Source organism: Sarcophilus harrisii, chromosome 2 (assembly GCF_902635505.1).
Source record: "Sarcophilus harrisii chromosome 2, mSarHar1.11, whole genome shotgun sequence".
In the NCBI taxonomy this organism is placed as follows: domain Eukaryota; kingdom Metazoa; phylum Chordata; class Mammalia; order Dasyuromorphia; family Dasyuridae; genus Sarcophilus; species Sarcophilus harrisii.
In genome coordinates this window covers 244,065,365-244,086,019 of record NC_045427.1, presented here as the reverse complement: position 1 = coordinate 244,086,019, position 20,655 = coordinate 244,065,365, and the positions used below count along the sequence as shown (strand labels likewise).

Below are 20,655 nucleotides of genomic sequence, written 5' to 3'. Positions count from 1 at the left end.
AGGAGTTTCTTTTTACTAAAGAAAATAAAATAAATAGGAATGTCATAAAATTGAGGTATATGAATGAAGTGGAATATTATTGTGCCATAAAAATGACAAACATGATAATTCAAAGAAACTTGGGAAAACTTGTATAAATTAATCCCAAGTGAAATGTATAGAACTAGGAGGGAACTTGACACAATAGACACAATAAGATAGAGGAGAGTAGCTTTGAAAGATTGATCAATTCGGGGACAATCATGCCTTCAGAATCCCATCTTCCTATCCCTTGTCAAATAGATGGTGAACTAGAGATGCAGAATGAAATATACATACTATCAAATGTGGTCAGCATGTTGATTTGTTTTATTTGCTCATACATAGTTGTTATGAAAAAGCTTTGATTTTGGGGAAGTGGAGTATGAGCTATCAATAGAGAGGCAATGATAGAGGAAAAAGGAGGGAGAGAGGAAAAGAGACAAAGAATAGAGAGAGGGAGGAAGGCAGAAAAAGAAACACAAATCAAACATTAAAAAATACAGAGAATGAAACAAAAAGAAATTTATAAAAGATGTCACAAAAAGGTCACAAAAAAACACTTTCTGACTAAAGTGATAAACTTTGTATATATTACATTAAAAAACAAATTGTATGTAATCGAAGCTTGCTATTTCCTATAAAATCCTCTTTTTGTACTTATTTACATATTAAAATATTCATCAACATTTAAATTCATAACAAAAAATTAAAATCAAATAAAGATAGTCTACATTATATTGTTCTGTCTACCAAAACTGTGCCTTGCATGGGGATCAGGCTTATGGAAAACGTTTGACAAATGCAGCTTGCATGAGATCGAATTCTCCTCGAGTTCCCCTCCTCCCAGACAATACTACATTCACCAGTGGTGATTTTAATCATCCTTCCTCACCCTCAGCTTAAATTTCCATTTTGAATCTTGCAGCTGGAAAATCCAATCCTGGCTTTTTGACGTTGGATAAAATTAAACTTTACATCAAATTTAACTAGCACTGTTGTATAGACAGGCTGAAGTCAGCATCCACCCCCAGTGCTGTTCCTAAGCAGACAGACAGAAGCCTGGCTTGTGAGCAGCCAGACGATTCCTGCTCATAAAGCAAACATTATGCATGAATTCACCCATGCGCTACCTCTGGAGACAACAACTTCAGTGAAAACTCAATCCTCTCATCCCCATTCCAAATGCATTGAAGGCTGCCCATGAAAATGAGGCTGCTCTGATTATTTGATATTTATCACAGAATCCAATCCTGGACCTGTATCTACTTCACTGGCTCTGAAAATGTACAGTCAACACTGCCTTGGATCAAGGTTAGGTACAACTGAGTCTTTTTGCTGATTCCCTATTGAATTGAGTGCCGGGAATGATGATACAATGGAAAGAGTACTGAATTTAGCATCCTAGCTTTGACCTTGGGCAAATGACTTCACCTCTGTGGGTCTCAGTTGTGCCATCTGTAAATTGAAGGATTTAGATTAAAATTCTTCCAAGGTCCCTTCTACATCTAAATCTGTGATTGTATGATGGCAACTGAAGTAACCCAAAGACTTAAAGCTTACAACTTCCATCTTCTAAAGCAGAAAAATAATTTCTCTCATTTGGTTTTGAAAGGCAACATTGAGGTTGATGAATTGAAATTAAAAGACATATTTTGGCTTAATATGAGGAAGAATTTTTCTAACAGCAAGAGTTAACAGGCACCTAACAGATATGCTTTGGAATATACCGAGCTCCCTATCACTGAAAGTTTTCAAGAGTAGACTTCCCTCAGAATGCAGAAGAGAAAGATGACAATCTAGATGACTTCCAAGGTTCCTTCTGATACTGGGATTCTGTGATTCTAGGATGGTCTGAGTCTATGATGCTGTTGCTTACCTTGGCCATGAATGTAGTCCAAGACTGATGCCCAGACCAACCAGATGCAGATGCATACTTGTGCTGTCATGGCACTCTGGGCCTGAAAAAAGACACGGGAGAACATGGCATTTGTATCTCTCAAACAAAAATGCTGTTGTAAGCATGTGAAGCCATCACCTTCTTCACATTTCATGCCTTGGGGGTAATCTTGACCAATGTGTCCTTTGTTTAGGGGAAATAAATCAGAAAGGAGGAAGAAGTATGGTCAGCTGAAGAGAGAGTTGCTCCATTTGGCTTCTAATCATTCTCAGAAGATACTAGTGCTTTAGGGTATTCTTACCTTTTTCAGGCTAGAGTTGTAGGAGCTAAAACTATCAGGTTTGTTAATTCATCTTCCTGTCTCTAGATAGGATGAAAACAATTTCTTCCTTTTTTTCTTTTCTTTCTCTCATTCTCTAATTATTAGAAGCTTTTTCTGCTTATCCCCAGGCCAACACACATAGATACCAAGAGGCCAGCCAGCTATCAGGATATAATTTTCCAGATAGAGTTTTTTTCTTTTTTGCCTCTGAGGAAGAATGGTATAAAGGGTGAGTTTTCTAATTAGCAGGAAGTGGTATTATAGTCATCTATCTCTTGTGCTAGAGAGGGTTCAGTGGGTAAAAGGGGAGAATTTTTTCTTTAATACTCATATACCAGGTTAATCTCTGACCTTGCTTGGAAGTGAAAATGTACAAAGGGAGCACAAATCCTGAATTTGTTAGGTGGGATGGGCAGGGAAGAGGATGTAACAATTAGAGACAAACAGAGCAGCCTACAGAAACACTGGACAAAAGCACAGCAGCATTTGAGTCCATGCTCATGGACATCCTTGGGATTTCTACTTCCAGCCTTGAGGGGAATTTGAGTTAGTGACTCCTTGATTATCCATGTGTGAAAGAACCCGAGTGGGATTACTATTATAACTGTGAGAGCAATGATCTTAAAATCCTGAGGTCTATAGTTACTCCTAATCCTAATTATTTAACTGTGAGAATTCAGGACTCTTTAGGGTCTCATTAATAGCTTCCCTCAATTCACTGCTCCCCAGGGAATCTCTTACTTGTTCCCCAAATCGGCATTCTCATGTTTCCCCCTCAACATGTCCTCAGGAGCCTTGATCTATGAAATGCAGTAAGATATTGGACTGAATAAGTCTGTGGCATTAGAGAATTTTAGCCCCCAGTGACACACCCCAATCCTGCCTACAGAGTCCCTTTCTAGTGTGAAACTCTAAACAGTTGAATTTTTTTTTAAAAAAAGCCCTTTGCCTTTAAATGCACGTATATATCTATGATCTCATTTTATCCTCACTAAAGACCTGTCAAGCTTAGAAAAAGTATAACAAAAATAAAGACCATAACAAAGACCATGAAATTATAACCAATAAGTCCACATGGTCTTCAATAAGTAGTAGCCTTGCTTGTCTCAACTTCCTTTGTGGACAGCCTTTTTAAAAATTTTACTTCTAAGAGTTAAAAAAAAAAACTCCTGAACTTTAAATTGTATTCCTAATTTGCTGGACATTTTTGGTCTTTGTGCCAATCTTATTTGGAATATGCACCAAAGTTTCACAGTCTCATTCTGCCCAGGACAGTCTCTCAGAAGTTAACCTCCCTCTTCCCCTGCCCAACTCTGCCATCCTGAGAAAGGATCCTAAAGAACATAGGAATTGGGTTCTATCACAAACCTTTTCCTTCAAAGAAATTTCCTTGCAGACTGGTCCAAGAGGGTAGAGAGGGAAAATATGTGATGTGTCCGTCTACATTCCTGATCTCTGAGAAAGGAGGCAAGTTGTAAACTGCTGCTGGTCTGGCCCCAGGGGACCTTATGAAAGTCCTTTGGAGGCTATGACATCACTGCTGAAATAGGATAGAATACTCATGCCCCTACTTCTCATTTTCCCTCCCCTTTTTTTTCTTTCCCTGATTTTTTTTTCTTCTTTTCCCCCTTCTTCTTCTCCACATCTCTTTTTTTCTCTCCCTCTTCCCTTCTTTCTATTTTCCTTCTTTACCCTCTTTTCCCACCTCTTCTCTTTTCCTATTTTCTTTCTTTCTCCCTTTCCCCCCTCCTCTCTTTTTCCTTCTCCTCCTTTCTCCTTTTTCTATTTAAGGGAAAGGATGGCAGACTCTGCTTCTCTGAAAGTCTTTAAAATAGAAAGAAGCTTTCTGAGATGGAGGTAAAGGTTGTTTTGTCTAAGAATGTTATCCAATTTGAGGGGAATGGAGAAAAGGATTCCAAATTTTAAAAGTCGACAGTATTTTTTCTATTTTTGATATTTTTTCCAATTAATGTAAAAATAATTTGGAATAATCTTTTTTGAGGAACTTAAATTTTATTTTAATAAAAATTTATAAATATCATATAAAATTATAAATTTATATTATGAATATAATTATAAGTTACATAAAATTATTATATATAAAATTATAAATAATATTATAATAAATTATAAACAATAAAAATCAAGTGATTTGTCCAGAGTCACACAGCTAGCAAGTATCTGAGGCCAGATTGGAAATCAGATTGTTTTAGAAGCTAGTACTCTATCCACCATGACACTTACCAGTCCCCAAATACTTATTTTTAAAAAAAAAATTTTAGTCCTAAATTCTTTCTTTCACTCCTTCTCTTTATATTTCCTTGGAAAAAGCAAGAAATTTGATATAAGTTATACACATGTTATGAGCAGCCAGGTGACACAGTGGCATCAGTCCTGGAGTCAGGAAGTTCAAATCTATCCCTAGACACCCCCTAACTATGTAACCCTGGACAAGTCATTTAATCCTTTTTGCCTCCATTTTCTCATTTGTAAAATGAGCTGGAAAAGGAAATAGCAAACCACCCCAGTATCTTTATCAAGAAAACTCCATGCATGTGCAGTTATGCAAAACATATTTCCATATTAGTCAAGTTGTGAGAGAAAGCACAGACCAAACAAGAAAAATAAATAAAGTTTTAAAAAGGAATATGCTTCCATCCATATTCCTACTCTACTAGTTCTTTATGTGATGATAGATAGAATTTTTCTTCATAAGTCCTTCAAAATTGTCTTGGATCATTGTATTGCTGAGCTAAATCATTCATACTTGATCATCAAACAAAATTGCTGCTATTGTTACATTGTTATCCTGGTTCTGCTCATTTCACTTTGTACCAATTCATATAAATCTTTTCAGATTTTTCTGAAAGAATTCTGCTTATTATTTCTTATAGCACAATAGCATTCCATCATTATCACATGCCACAACTTGCACAGCTAATTAATGAGCATTCCCTCAGTTTCCAACTCTTTCCACCATACACAAAAAAAAGAGCTGCTATATTTTTGCACAAATAGGTCCATTTCCTTTTTAAAGATCTTTTTGGACAACATCAGTTTCAAGGGATTGTGATTCAAAGTCTTTGGTAACAGAAGGTCTTTATTAATCATATTCTAAAACATGGTGAGTTCTTCAGAATCATCCTGCTGTCATGAAGCTCTCAGACAGACACAGCAAGATACAGATGCAAAAAGACAATATAGACATTAAGATAAAAACCTTAACCAAAACTTTGAACATTTGCAATCAAAAAAAAAATCTGTAAAATGTGTCCTAAAAAAGGACAAGCTTAAGTTCCTCTTCTTCCAGTAAGTCCTTCTTCATATTAAAGTTACATCCCTTTTTCTTGAATTCTAATTACTGGATTTAGAGTTAGAATATTTGAGTTCTAACATAAGATCTGACACTTACTACCTGAGTTGGGATGATCCTCTGGGCTTCATTTTTCTGATCTGTGAAATGAGATGACCTCTAAAGCTCCTTAGAATTCTAAATCTATGAACTTTAATCTCTTTCATGAATTTAGCATTCCTTGGTCCCCACTGATTGGCTTCTCAGAAAAGTGAGGCTTTTCTACTCATTGAGCATCCATTTATTCATTCAAAAAGGATTCTTAAATGGTCACTGAGCACCAGGTACTAAAGACAAAAGCAAAAAAAGAAGCAGTCCCTACTCTCAAAGAACTTACTTCCAATGGGGAATAACATGAATCTAGGTTAGGAAATACAAAGTATATTGAAAATATTGTTGTATATAAAAAAAAAATTTTAAAAATAAGTTTTGGGGAAGGGGTACAAGTAATTAAGGCAGGGGGATCAGTATAGATAAATGAGCTTTGAAGGAACCAGACAGAGGTAAGTGGGTGACAACCTGAGCAAAGACAGGATGCTAGGAAATGAAAGCAGTCGGTGAACTTCCCCAAGGAGAAAGTATCTCTTCTCCACCTTGTGTCATCTCACCGGCCCTGAGCAAGGTCCTGTTGCTGTTCGGTATTTGTTTTCAGAGAATACCGATGGCACCCCCACAGTAGTTATGGTGTGCTTAGCTGTGGCTGAGCTCGGAAGCTGCTCCCACAGACTGGGCCCAAGCGGTCCGTTAGAACATTTGAGTGGAAGTGGGTCAGGTTCCCTTCGTGCTCCTGCAGAGTATAGCACTTCTGATGTAGGAACGCCACGCTGGACGCCAGCATTTCTCTGTCTCACAGACTTCAGCAATCTCTCACTTCTGATCCCCGCATGAGTGCTCACCTGGTGAGAGCTCTCTGATTTGGGGTAAGCATGCATTTGGCATTCACGTTATACAGCTAGCCCACAGGAGCTGTGCTCTTAGGACAGAGCTTGAACGCTGGGTGGTTCCTATGGAAAGAGTCTCCAGTTCTCCCCTACCTTATTTCACAGGTGATCTTTAGGAACTTCTGGGACAGCTGAAGTGGAAGCGGTTAAATTTTCCCGCACAAAACTGATGGACTGCCAGGTTTCCCAGCATGCAATGCTGTATTCAGTACAATGGCTCTGTAGACCTTTAGTTGGTGCAAAGTCTGATAGCTCTTCCCTCTTTCAGCATCTCCCAAACACTGAGCCAGCTCTGGCAACGTGTGCATCAACTTCATCTCTATATGGCCAGGTCTGGACCATATCCTGCCAAGGTGAGGGAACCTACCACAGCATTCAGGATTTCCCCACTTACAGTGACCAATGTTCCACATATGGCTAGAGCAGTACAGCCTGGCGGGGGCCTGTTTTTTTGGTCTTGATTGTCAGGCTAAAACTAGAACAGGCAGCAGAAAATTGATCCCTACTCTGGTGCCTCAGTCTCAGAAGCTGCGTTGAAGTGCTGAGCATGTATAGTGTACTGTGGAACATACTGATGGTTTGGAGCGATATCATTTTCCAGAGCAGTCTCTGTGGAAAACTCAGGGAATCAACCAATTATTAGTTGGGGAAGTCTTTGGAAAATGAGCAGATTAGCAAAGTTTGATTCTAAACTCTCAGACTCCTTCCACCAATGTTGATATTTCTTCTTTTCAGGCATCTTGATTCCTCTTGATTTGCCTTCCCTCGTGCTCTCCTTCTTGTTCTGAAGAAAGGATGCACTTAAATCTCAGTGCAAATATTAAATGCATGTGCAAACTATGCATAAGAGGTGTGTGTGTGTGTGTGTGTGTGTGTGTGTGTGTGTGACCACTGCAGAGAAGCAGCATAATATAGATGATGAACAAACAGTATCCAAACCCGGAAGATCTGAATTCAAGTTCCTCCTTCGGACACACTGGTTGTGTGACTCTGGGCCAGTCACAGCTTCTCAGTCAGTGTCCTAGACATGTAAAGCTATAAATTTCATAATTCTAAATCAAATTTGGAAAAGGGCTTTCATCACCTGGGAGTCTCCTATATCAATGAAAGCATAGGACCCAGTCCCTCTGCCTATCACTTCTGTGGAAAAATATTGTCCCCTCTTAACAGAGTATCAGGAATCAGCAGAAGGTGATGGGGAGAGCAAGTGCTTCCTTTCCTGATTTTCATGAACATACCAGGCAAGTAACACCCTATCCCCAGCTATACCCCAGGCAGTTTTGCTTCCCAATTTTTTCTGAATCATCATCATCACAAAATAATCGGGTACTGTGCTAAGCCCTTTACAATGTTATCTCATTTTATCTTCACAACCCTGGGAGGTAGGATGCCATTATTATTATCCTCATTTTATAGGTGAGGAAATAAAGAACAATTGTTGGGAGAGAGGGAATGAGCATTTATATAACGCCTACTGTGTGCCAGGCATTGTACCAAGGGCTTTACAAATCTCATTTGATCTTCACAACCACACTGGGAGATATGTGCTATTAATACGTCCATCTTACAGTTGATAAAACTGAGGCAAACAGAAATGACTCATCCAGGACTACATAGCTAGTGTCTAAGATTGAACTATAACTTCAGGTCTTCCTGATTCTAGACCCAGTGCTCTACCCCCAGCACCACCCAGAAGCCTTGATAATATCACCACCAAAAACAGGGACACTAATACATTGTTGGTGGAACTGTGAATACATCCAGCCATTCTAGAGAACAATCTGGAATTATGCCCAAAAAGTTATCAAACTGTGCATACCCTTTGATCCAGCAGTGTTACTACTGGGCTTATATCCCAAAGAGATCTTAAAGAAGGGAAAGGGACCTGTATGTGCACGAATGTTTGTGGCAGCCCTCTTTGTAGTGGCCAGAAACTGGAAACTCAGTGGATGCCCATCAATTAGAGAATGGCTGAATAAATTGTGGTATATGAATATTATGGAATATTACTGTTCTGTAAGAAATGGCCAACAGGATGATTTCAGAAAGGCCTGGAGAGACTTACACGAACTGATGCTGAGTGAAATGAGCAGGACCAGGAGATCATTATATACTTCAACAACAATACTATATGATGACCAGTTCTGATGGACCCGGCCATCCTCAGCAACGAGATCAACCAAATCATTTCCAATGGAGCAGTAATGAACTGAACCAGCTACGCCCAGAGAAAGAACTCTGGGAGATGACTAAAAACCATTACATTGAATTCCCAATCCCTATATTTATGCCCACTTGCATTTTTGATTTCCCTCACAAGCTAATTGTACAATATTTCAGAGTCTGATTCTTTTTCTACAGCAAAATAACATTTTGGTCATGTATACTTATTGTGTATCTAATTTATATTTTAATATATTTAACATCTACTGGTCATCCTGCCATCTGGGGGAGGGGGTGGGGAGTAAGAGGTGAAAAACTGGAACAAGAGTTTTGGCAATTGTTAATGCTGTAACGTTACCCATACATATAACCTGTAAATAAAAGGCTATTAAATAAAAAAAAAAAAGATAATACCACCACCTTACATTTGTATTGAGGCAAGAGTGTTATAATGTAAAGCACACTGGTCCTCGTCAGAATTTGAGTATTTGAGTCCCCATTCTGACTCTTCCTGAGAATTTCAGGAAGTTGTTTGAGTCATTTTCCCATTTATGACGTAAGTATGATATTTATGGTGCCTCCGTACTGTAAACATTTCTAAAGAAAGTGCTTTATCGAGGACTCTGGGAATGTCTACTGTGGATGGCACACAGTGGGTTCACAAGCCTTCTCTCACAATCCCGCTCCCAGTCTTGTGAAGCTGCACACCAGACATTACCCCCATCCTACAGATGAAGCTACTGACCTTGTTATGGATTTAAGGTTCAGAAGCTAGTTAAGTGGCAGAGCTGAGAATTGGGGCCCATGCCTGCCTTGCAGTCCAGTGCTCCTCCCACTCTCCCCGCAGTGCCTTGAGTCAAAATTTTAGGAGAGGAAATCGGATGTGGCTGGAGAAAAGTTCCCTATTCTGAGAAACATAAAGTTGGGAATGGGAAGAGGAAAGGTGCCCTCACACTGAACTGCTCCTGCCATCCACTCCAACTCAACACTCCCGAGGAAAATCCCCAGAACACTATCTGAAGTTATTCAACTGTCGGCACTGTTTTGATTCAGTCATATCACAACCAGACTAGTACATACACATGTACACACACACACCAAGGTTAATGATAGAGAAATAAAGTAGTGCCATAGATTAAATATTCATAACTTTGCTCTACGGGACCAAAAAAAATTACAAACAACATGAGAGATTATGAATTATTTAATGACTAAACAAATGGACATATGAATGCAATAGAATAATATTACATCATAAGAAGCAACAGACAGTGCAGCACGGTACCCAGTGAGCTAGCCCTGGAATTAGGAAGATATGAATTCAAGTCCTTTCCCTGACACACACTGGATATGGTGGTTCTGAATAAGTTGTTAACTTGCTAGCAACCTCCCCTAGGCAATCTCTGGAAGTGTAAGCTGCAGAACAGGTGCTGATCAGCATGAGTAGAGTTTCCTTATTAGGAGCTTCCAATATTGAAGAAGTCACAAATCTAGGCCAAAAAAAAAGGAGGAAAAGGGAGAAGGCAGGGGAAGAAGGAAAGAAAAAGAGAGAAAGAGACAGAGAGACAGAAAGGGGGGAGGAGGGAGAGGGAAAGGAAGGAAGAAAGAAAGAAAAAGAAAGAGGAAGGAAAAGAAAGAGAGGAAGGAAGGAAGGAAAGAAGGAAGGAAGGAAGGAAGGAAGGAAGGAAGGAAGGAAGGAAGGAAGGAAGGAAGGAAGGAAGGAAGGAAGGAAGGAAAGGAGGGAGGGAGGGAGGGAGGGAGGGAGGAAAGGAGGGAGGGAGGAAGGGAGGGAGGGAAGGAGGAAGGGAAGGAGGGAGGAAAGAAATGAAAAAATGAATATACAAGAAAACATGGGAAAACTATGATCAAGTGATGCAGGGTGAAGGAAGCAGCACTACCAGAACAACAAACACAGTCTTCACAAATATAAAGACTCAAAGACTACTGAGTCAGATTGATTTCAATGAACAATCTGTTTGAGAACAGAGACTACACACCTTCTCTTAGGAAGGAGGTGGGGGATTACAAGCAAAGAATGTGGCATACACTATCAGATCAACTATAGCTGTTTTGCTTAAATTATTTCCTTTGAGACAAGGGAGGATTCAACGTACAGGGAGAGGTAGGGTATATAAGAAAATGATCCTAATGTAAGAAACAAAACAAATATCATCAATTGCAAAATTAGGGAAAATGACACTTTCTGAGGGCCTGGTCAGACCTTGATCTTAGGCTCTGGCCACCTCTTGGTTGGAGTATTTCTCCTAGTGGCACAGGGCCTCCCTCAGTTGCATTCTACCACTGTGAAAAAAAAAATCGTATTTTCCTGTCTCTTTTCTTGGTTTCTAACGTGGCCAAGCTTGTGTGGAACAGGAGAAACAAGGCTGCAGAACCACACGGGTCTGCTGGAGTTGCTCACACAGACCCGACGTGTGGAGGCCACCAAGCAATGACAAGAAGGCATGATGCCCTCAGAGCCCTTTTCACTGTGTCACAAACTCTGAGAGTCACAAGCTTTTAGGGCCCGGGAGACCATTAAGCCTCTTCTCACCTTCTGAGCCGGCTCTGCCTTCGGTGGCACAAGAGGGAAAGGTGGAGTGCCATAGTCATGGCCACAGGCAAAGGGGTCCGAGCTCTGTGATTGGGCCAGAAAGGCGGCCAGCTGTGAGCTCCACCCCCCCCCCCATTCACTCCTGTTTCAGCAGGTGGCCTTCACCTTCTTGCAGCCTTATAACTCTACAGGGCACATTTACAGACTGTCCCACTGGAGCCTCTCCTCGGCCCATTGAGAAGGAAGGGGGGAATTAACATCCCCATTTTGTAGGCCTCTAAGCTCAGAAGGGCAATACCTGGCCCAGGTCAGAGAGCCACGCGAGAGGAGGTCCGAGGCAGGGCCCTCGTGGTCAGGCTTCTCGTCCCTGATGTGAGCTGAAAGGGGATTTATGCTGCATCTGGCCCACCTCTGGACTCCCTCATCAGCACAGGCAAAGGTGGCTCTGGAGCTATTTGGAAAGCTCCTGGTAAAAAGGTCACTTGTCTACGATGTCCCCTGGATCAGTGTCTTTAAACAGAGACAGTCTCCATTTTCTCTAACCTGTCAGATTGTGTATTTGAAGCTCTCTTATGATCTTTAGGCATATCCTACCTTTTAATCTATCTATACACACATTTACTACATATGTTTGTGTGTGTGTATATATATATGCACACACACACACACACACACACATAACCGGTGGTGTATATACATATATGTGTGCATAGGCATATGTGTATATATGTATACATACATACATGTATATTAGTGTGTGTGTGCATGTGTGTATATAATATACTCCCTACTGGACTGCAAACTCTCTGAGGGCAGCAGCATAACTACCCATCTCTGTGTTGAACACAGAGAGTTTTGCACATTCTAAGTACTCAATAAGTTTATATAATGGGCATCTGGGTCATTCTCAGCGTTTTGGAATTTCTCTCTCTAAAGTTACAGCTCCTCCCCCACACACATCTTGGACTAGGATTTTGATGGCCTTAGACTTCATCCTGGCTGGCAATGGGAGTTAGGCCCTGGAGAGGGGGAACATTGCCAAAGGAAGCTTTCAGGCTCCTTTACTCCATGTCTTCCATAATCTCCATAATCAGTGTCCGTGGCCCCGTCACAATGAGGTTGCTGACTGTCTGATAGTCCAGATGTAGCACCAAAATGCCATTCACTGAGATCACAAACTGGCACACCTGGATTGGAGAGAAAGAAGACGTAGGGTATATGGAATTGGGGGTATGGAAACAGTCCGGTCTGAATGCCAAAGTGTCTTCAGGGGATTATCCCTGGAGTGTTTGCTAAGGCCAGAACGGGTCAGCAGGGGGAAGGGGCTATGTCTTTTACTTGATTTATGTGATGTGATGAAGAGCCTGGTTCCAAAATCATCTCATTTAAACCTCCTCGCCAGGTGGCTGCTTCCCCTCCCAGTCTGCAATGAGACAAAAGATCCTTATACCTCCTCTCCAGAAAGCTCACTCTCCCCTACAGAATCTTAAGCCGTGTCTTGAGAAAGACCTGGGATGGCCTTGCCTGGTGGACCCTTTCCCAGGGTCAAAGGTTAAAAGGATATGCCCGTTCTTAGAGGAGGAATGGTTTTAGGTCAAAGACCCACAAAAAGGACCTGGAGTTCTATTCTTTCCACATGAAGCACTGCCTTTCATGCAGTAGGCAACTGGTCCTGACATGGGCCCAGGAATGGGCCCAGTTGGATTCCATCTTACTTCCACCTAATCCCAAGAAGCTTGTGTTTTAAAGTAATTTTAGTTTAGTCTCTTTTTTTCTTTTTATAATGAACCAGTGGTCAATTAGTCCAAAGAACAACTTGTTTTGTTGCATCTAATTGACCCTGTTGTACTTTCAAGCATTCTTTTTATTTTGTTTTCCTTTTCTCCTTAACTCTGAAGAGAATATTAAAGAGAAAAAAATTGGGAAGAGAGAAGAAAAGAGATGAGAAAAGAGAGGAAAAGATATGATGGGAGGGGAGGGAAAGAAATAGAGAAAGGAAGAAAAGAAAAGGAGGGGAATGGAAGAGAAAGGAAAATAGAGAATTTGAGAGAAGCAGAGAGAAAAAAAAGAGAAAAGAGGAGATGAAAACAGAAGAGAACAAAAGAGAAAAGAAGCCTAGAAAAGTACTCCATGACTACTAGCTTTTCCTTGGTGATCCAACTCTGTAGCAGCATTTGACTCAATTACTGTTGTGAGTGACTCTGATAACAGACAGTAAACCCCAGGGCATCTAGGTGGTGCAGTGGATAGAATACCAGCCCTGAAGTCAGGAGGGACTGAGTGCAAATCTAACCTCAGACACTTAACACTTCCTAGCTGTGTGACCCTGGGCAAGTCACTTAACCCAATTGTCTCAGGGGAAAAAATAGATAACAAACCCCAAGCTCAAAGTACCCAACCCCGAGCTCAACCTCTCAAATTTCATGAGATAAGATTACAGAAGATAAATGCACAGGAAAAAGTTTAAGTCTCCCCCAAGAACCCATTCTTGACGTACCTTCATGCCGGCAGCAGCAGCTGGGCCTCCAGGATCCACAGCCTGGATATGGCAGGGTCTTCCTCCCCGGACCACAAATCCCCAACCCACAGCATCCCCTACGATCTGGAAGGAGAAGGCAAAAGATTATTGTGCAACAGTGGTTCAATAGAAAGAGGGCTAGATTTAGAATTAGCAGACTTGGGTTCAAATCTGGACTCTGGAACTATCTTATTCTGCCTCTTACCCTACTATGTGCCTTATCTGATGGATCTCAGGCAAGTCGTTTGACCTCCTTCCTTAAGCCTGTTTCTTCATCTGTAACATGAGAGGGCTGAACCAGATGGCCTCCAATGGCCTCTACTAGATCTAAATTTTTGGTTCTGTGACTATGAGGCAAAGTCAGGGGGCCACTAGACTCAAAGGCCCTCTGCCATCTCAGAGTGTCAAGATGTTCCCCATTAACCAAAATACAAAGAGGAAAACAAGACTGGAAAAGTGAAGTGGAACCAAAGAAAGGATGAGAAATGTTGTTGTACTACTGACTCATACTGAGCTTGCTTTCCACTAAAACCTTCAGATCTTTTTCAAAAAAGAAAACTATTGCCTAGCCATACCTTCCTCATTCTCAATTTGTGAATTTTATTTTTTGAACACAAGAGTAGAAGCTTATATTCGTTCCTATCAAATTTTATTTTAGGTTAGAATCAAAATCTTTTTTAGCCACCTCCCCAAGTTTCATGTCTTCAAATACTTTGATAAGCATATCATTAATGTTTTCATCCAAGTAACTGATAAAAACCATGGCCAGCATAGAACTAAGGACAAGCAATATGAAAACTCACATTTGCATAGTAATTTCTTTACAACAGCTCTTTAAAGAAAATAACACAAAGTATTTATTCCCTTTCTATGGATCAGGAAACTGAGGTTCAGATAAGGTGACTTACATCCATTGTTCCCCAGCCAAGAAATGTCAAAAACAGAATTAAAATTTAGGACCACTACCTCTAGTTCCAGCACTTGATCTACCATACAATATTCCTTTGAACCCAATGACTATGTCCCTCCAAAGCTGACAACAAGAGAAGTCAGCAACTTATTCAATCAAATTGACTTAAGTTATAGAGATGCAAAATTTTAGAATTGAAATTGAGTTCGGAGATCAATCATCAAATCCAATGCCTTCATTTTACAGATGAAAAAATTTGAGTTCTAGAGGAAGGGAAATGACTTCCTCAATGTCACAGAATGGACGGCTGAAATTGGAGTCCAGTTTTACTTCTTAATTCAGTATTCTTCCATTATATTGTTCATCTTATTACTTACCTATAATAAAGTGAGAGGATGTTTTAAAAAAGTAGAGATAGCAGAACAGGGAGAGAAGGGAAAGGGAAAAGAGAGGATACGTATAACAGAATGGTTCCACAAACAGTCATTCTAGATTCTCCCTTAACTTCCTACCTTGCATGGTTTCATTGACACATACTTAAATCTAACATTGGGAAACCAAGATTTTGTGTCAGGGTATCAACATGGAAGCTGGTGGGGGTAATGATTTGGGATTGTTATTCCTCTTCAAGAAGACCTCTCCCTTCAATGACTTCTTTCCCTCTTTACATCAACACATCCATAGCATGGCTGTTCACTGGCTACCACTTCTAGAGTTCCCTTTCCTTGGCTCTTCTGTCCTAAAGCTTATCTTCACCTCTAATAACCACAAAGGCCAAATTTCCTCCCATCGGACTATCCTCTGATCCAGCATGATTACATCCAGAATCAGACTATCTCCTGCCACCCAGCCTTCCCAATCACATCTTCTCTGGATGCCAGGATTTTTAGTTACAATTTCCCACTTACTGTTAGGGTCTTCTTCACATAGGGGGCTCCTGGGGACAGCAGTTCTTCACTGGTTACCTGTCTCTTTAGCACTGATATAAAAGAAAGGGTCATTTAGTTGGAGTTCAAGGAGGCCCATAGAAAGTAGTAAGGAATAATCCCATTCTTTTGCCCCAGTGAAGCCCATCAACCAATTCATACCTTTTAATTTATCCTCAACTTTTTATCTCAAGTAGGGAGAATGTTCCCTTACCCTGTCTTTGGGATAAAAAATGATCTCAACATATCAGAGCAGGTATCCATGAAGATCTAGGGAGAGAAATTCTGATCCAAAGACCCAGAAATTTGTATTTTTAGGAAAAGAGTCACAAGCTTTGGCAAAGCCTCTGCCTACAGCATAATTGTGGTACAAGCAGTGTGGGCATTCACTTATTTACTCATGACCAGTATGTGCCAGATCCCTCTGAGTAATATGGAAGATAAAACATGGTTTCTGACAATAGAGCACCCTCCATATAATAACCTCTAATTGGGCATTTGTCTGTGATATCGCATGTGAGTGTGTGTCGTATATGATTGCACATTGGGAGTCTGTGATATTAGTGTTTATTTATGACTCTACATATTGGGCGTCTGTGACATTAGCGTTTATCCATTTATGACTGTGTCTGTGTGACTGCACAGGTTAGCCAGAGTCCTACCTGCCTCACCCCACTTAAAGCATCCGATGACCACCAGGTCTTGGGTAATCCCTCTCTGCCTCTCTAGTCTTGCCATCTAGTGGCACTTTGAAGAACTAAATGCTTAAGTATGGTCCTTAGAAAATCCCCTTTGAAAGAGAGCAGGACAGCAGATAGATTTTATGTTCAATTTTCCCAAGATCACGCAGAAGGTGACAGACAATCCAGACCTCCACCTTCTGATATGGACTTCAGGGCTCTTTCTTCCCTACCACACCACCAAACTGCTGACTGATGTAGAGAGAGAGATGGATGGGGAGCCTTACCTGACTTGGGGTTACACTCAGAGCCTGGTGGGAGCCCCAGAAGGGGGGGACTGTTGTAGTAAGGCCCAGCTCCCCCTGTTAGGCTAGTGACACTGCTTCTCCTGACAGCTGAGACCACTTTGATTTCTTTATTAGGCTGAACTGGAAGAAGAAAAATAAGATCTTGCTTTGGCAGATTATTAGAACAAAGCAGCTGATAAGACTGCCTGCTTCCACCAGAATTCCATTTTTCACCAAGGCGCATGCCCCAACAATCCCCTGATCCAAAACTTTCTCAGGATGAGGCAGCTACATCTGGCAGTAAGGACTGGGATAGAGAATTCCTGTTTGTTTTTTCCCATATTGAACAAATGACAGACTCATAGATTATCCAAAACTCCATTGGTTTTTATGCAATATGTAAAGTACTTTTAAAAAGGCATATACAGAAGCATCACCTCTCTCTCTCTCTATCTCTGAGAACTTTGTACACGGCATCATTTTCAGAAGCCTGGTTCTCAAAAGGCCATTTTGGGTACCAGTGTGCCAATTACCCCTCCCCAGGAGGAGCGGAGGCCCCTGACCAGTTACCTGAGAGGAAGCTTGTATTGCCCTGGTCTGGATTGAGCTTTCGAAGACAGAAGGGGCTATCAGGACTCTCAGGGACGGTTCGGAGGCTGTCAGTCAGAAGCTCAGTCAGCCGCCTTCGCCTACGGAAATTGATCCGGAACTGATAGAGGAGATTGCTGTCAAAGAAGTGGTGCTTGGTAGAGACTGGGCAGAGAGAAAGGGGAGGTCACAAGGGCTAGAGAAAGTCCCTTTCTCACCTTCCCCATTCCCTTTCTCACCTTCCCTATTCCCTTTCTCACCTTCCCCATTCCCTTTCTCTTTCCCTCTCAGACTAAGCCTCTTCCACAGCCACCTATGAATGTGATGAGAGTACTGGAGGGTCTCCTACTCCTAAAACATTTCCTCCCACAACCCACAGCTCTGCTCCCTTGTGGGAGTCTTTCCCTGAGCACTGCACTTGGAGTCAGGAAGTCCCTCACCTCAGGTACTTACTAGCTATGTGACCTTAGGCAAGGGACTTAAGGTCTGTTTGCCTGTTACTTCATCTGTAAAATGAAGGAGGGGGACTCAAATGCCTCTGAGTTCCTTCCATCTCTTTGTTTATCATCCTATATTTGACCTAGAATGCTTTTTCCCCTTCTCTGGATTCCTGATCACCAGTTTCTCACACAAGGGGTCCTGTATCACACACTTTCTTATCTTGTCTTGCTCCATACATAAAAGCTTGGTCTTCCCAGCCAGAAGGAGCTCCCTGAAGGCAAGGGTTGAAGCTCCTCTTTGTCAATTTACACAAAAGTGTAACAGAGGATAGAACCACCCCAATAAGACTTACTAAAGACTATTGTTTTTTGGTGCCTGAAATTCCACCATTAGTGTGGCATTCCTTAAAAATATTTATTGCAATTCTTTTAAAATGTAGGAGCTACTCCACAGTGTATGAGAAACAGTGAGGGCACAGGGCAAAGAAGCTCTGCTTCCCTGGCTTTATTAAATTTGTCCCCCACTGCCCCAACATGCCATCCTCCTTGTACTTTGTCCTCTCCTCCCTCTCACCATGTTGAATGATCCCATGTTCCAGGAGAGCCCGACACAGCTCCACAGCCTCCTTCCTGCTGGCTGCCTCTCCCTCCTGAGTGAGCCAGTCCACCATCTCAGAGCCCAAGAAAGCGCGCTGGTACCTGATAGACTTTTCCTCCCGCACTTTGAGGATTGAGTCATCTGCACTCACCAGCCTAAGGACAGAGGCCACATTGGAATGGAGATCTCTCCCATCCTACATTCCCCCACCTCTCCTTAATGACCCTCCTTAGGGTACTTTGTAACATATAAGATGCTTGGACATCCATGGCATCCTTGGAGATGTGAGGTAGACATGGCAACAGGTACTCTGATCCTCATTCTCCAGAAGAGGGGGAGTGATTGGTGCCCAAAGCCAGGCAGAAAATGTGTAGTAAAGCTGGGACCACAGCTCAGGGAAGATCATGTGCTAAAGCAAAAACATCAGGAGTCTGCTAACTTAGACACCAATTTCAGCTGTTACTCAATTATGTGATTGAGGAAAATGAACCTCAGTTTATCTATAAAATAGGGATGACAACGCATGTAGAGTTGTTCTAAGGAGAAAGTGATCTTAATGGCAGTGAAAAATGCAAACTCCTTCCAAATGTGTGGGATGTCACCGTTCTTTGTTAATTATGTGTGGGTACATGTGCATATACGTGTGTGCATGTGTCTCTAACTGGACAGGAATGAGACTATCAAGCACTCTGGGGAGTACAGCAGCAGCTAGGTACCTCACTGAAGAAGGCTCAATCTCCTTGGTGCAGGCTAGGACTTCTTTCCCAATCCTGCCAAAGCGGATACCTTGGGACATCTGCCTCCAGCACCCGCCCGAGGGGCTGATGTTTAGCATCCCCAGGAAAGTGATGGAGCAAGGTGAATTACAGCTATTTGCACTATAAGACATGGTCAGCAGAGGGAGCTCCAGACCTGTGGATCCTCTGGCTACTCAGAAAGCTGGAGTAAAGCTAGGACAGACAGGTTCGCACACAGAGGGGATCACATGCACGCTGCAAGCAGGCTCAGCTCTCAGGGTGGACACTGCCGGCAGGCGTGAGCCCACACCACACGCACAGTGCACTCGTGCGCTCACCGCGTGTTCCCTCAGACATTACACAGACACGTGTGGGGGCCACCCACTTATTCGCACAGTCACCAATTCAGAGCTAAAACCGGACTTTGGAGGCCAGCCACTCTCACACTCACTTTACCAATAAGGAAACTGAGGCCCAGAGAGGACTTGTTTGAGGGTTAGTAGGTAGTAAATGACAAAACTGGCATTTGAACTCAGGTTTCCTGGGTCCAAATCCATCCTGCTTGCCTCCAGACCATATTCATCCATTTAATTCAACTGCATAAGAATCAATTTAGCATTTGTATGTGAGGATACAAAGAATAATGGCCTGTAAAAACAGGTAAAATGTTATAACCCTGCAACAGAAAACTAGAGCTGGTTTGAGATGGACATAAAATGTCCTAGAGACAAGAGAAATACTGAACTTCTTAAGCAGGGGAGGGCCAGGGTCAGACACATGTTTCTGGAATTTTACATTGATAGCTGTGTGGAGACAGATTAGAATAGAGGTTCTTCAATTCTTTCACTTGTGACCCCTTTTTGCCTGAGAAATTTTTTTTACAATCCCAGATATAAGTATATAAAATAGGTGTACAAATCAGACATTTACTGATAATAAATCATAATTTCATGACATTTAGTTATGTGACCCCATATAGATCACAAGCCGCAGTTTAAGAAACTTTGGACTAAAGATTGAGGCTAATTAGGGAGTTATTGCCAGCGTTTAGGCAAGCTTTGTATCTGACCTAGGATGATTGATCATATGAACAAAGAAAGATGTACAACAGAGAGAATGAAGGAGAAGTTAAATCACTTTGCATCTGAAATAGATATATAAAGTGGGAGATAAGAGTCAAGGGTGAAATCTAGTTTGTGAATCTGAATAACTAGAAGGATTATAGTGCCCTCAACAAAAATATGGAACATTAGGAAGAAGAGCGAGTTTGGGGCCAGATCAACAAGTTTGATTATAGCTAAGTTGAGTTTGAGTGCCTACAAGTCATCCATTTAGAAAAGCTCAATAAGCAGTGAGTGAGGCAATACAGGAGTTCAAGAGAGAAACTAGGACTGAGTATATAGATGTAAGAATCACCTGTGTAGAAATGATAGTTGAACCCATGAGATCACAAGACAAGTGAGTGGGAGATAAGACCGTTGAAACAATGAGTCTTGACAATTTTTTTTTTAATTTGTGAAGAAAGGAGAGATATAAGGACTATATCTTCAGGAATTGACATGATCAAGGTTTTTTTTTTTTGTGAATAAGGCAGATCTGAGCATATTTGTAGGCAACAGCAAAGCAGTTAGCATATGAGATTTTCAGAGAAAGATAGGATGTTAGAATGGCAAGTTCTCAGAAAAGAAAGGAGGGAAAAGGACAAAGGGCACAAGCAGGGACTG

General features: G+C 41.5%; 2 protein-coding genes across 4 annotated transcripts in view; both read right to left on the bottom strand.

Annotated features, from left to right (window-relative positions):
- Positions 1 to 1,995, bottom strand: part of COL20A1 (collagen type XX alpha 1 chain) — a 68,696-nt gene extending 66,701 nt beyond the window's left edge. Inside the window, exon 1 of the mRNA XM_031951769.1 lies at positions 1,898 to 1,995. Within this exon, the coding sequence (XP_031807629.1) occupies positions 1,898 to 1,967 (70 nt within the window). The 5' untranslated portion in view covers positions 1,968 to 1,995. The remainder of the gene's footprint in view (positions 1 to 1,897) is intronic.
- Positions 1,996 to 11,955: 9,960 nt separating this feature from the next.
- LOC100916953 (DEP domain-containing mTOR-interacting protein) overlaps positions 11,956 to 20,655 on the bottom strand; it is a 29,937-nt gene continuing 21,237 nt past the window's right edge. For 2 of the 3 annotated variants that reach the window (XM_023494452.2, XM_023494451.2), the window contains exons 4-9: positions 18,171 to 18,349; positions 17,139 to 17,321; positions 16,569 to 16,709; positions 15,584 to 15,654; positions 13,745 to 13,849; positions 11,956 to 12,434 (exon numbers count right to left, since the gene is read on the bottom strand). In XM_023494452.2, coding sequence (XP_023350220.2) covers positions 12,309 to 12,434; positions 13,745 to 13,849; positions 15,584 to 15,654; positions 16,569 to 16,709; positions 17,139 to 17,321; positions 18,171 to 18,349 — 805 coding nt within the window. In that variant the 3' untranslated portion in view covers positions 11,956 to 12,308. Of the gene's footprint in view, positions 12,435 to 12,585; positions 12,671 to 13,744; positions 13,850 to 15,583; positions 15,655 to 16,568; positions 16,710 to 17,138; positions 17,322 to 18,170; positions 18,350 to 20,655 lie in introns of all 3 variants that reach the window. The other variant, XM_031951767.1, reaches the window with a different exon arrangement.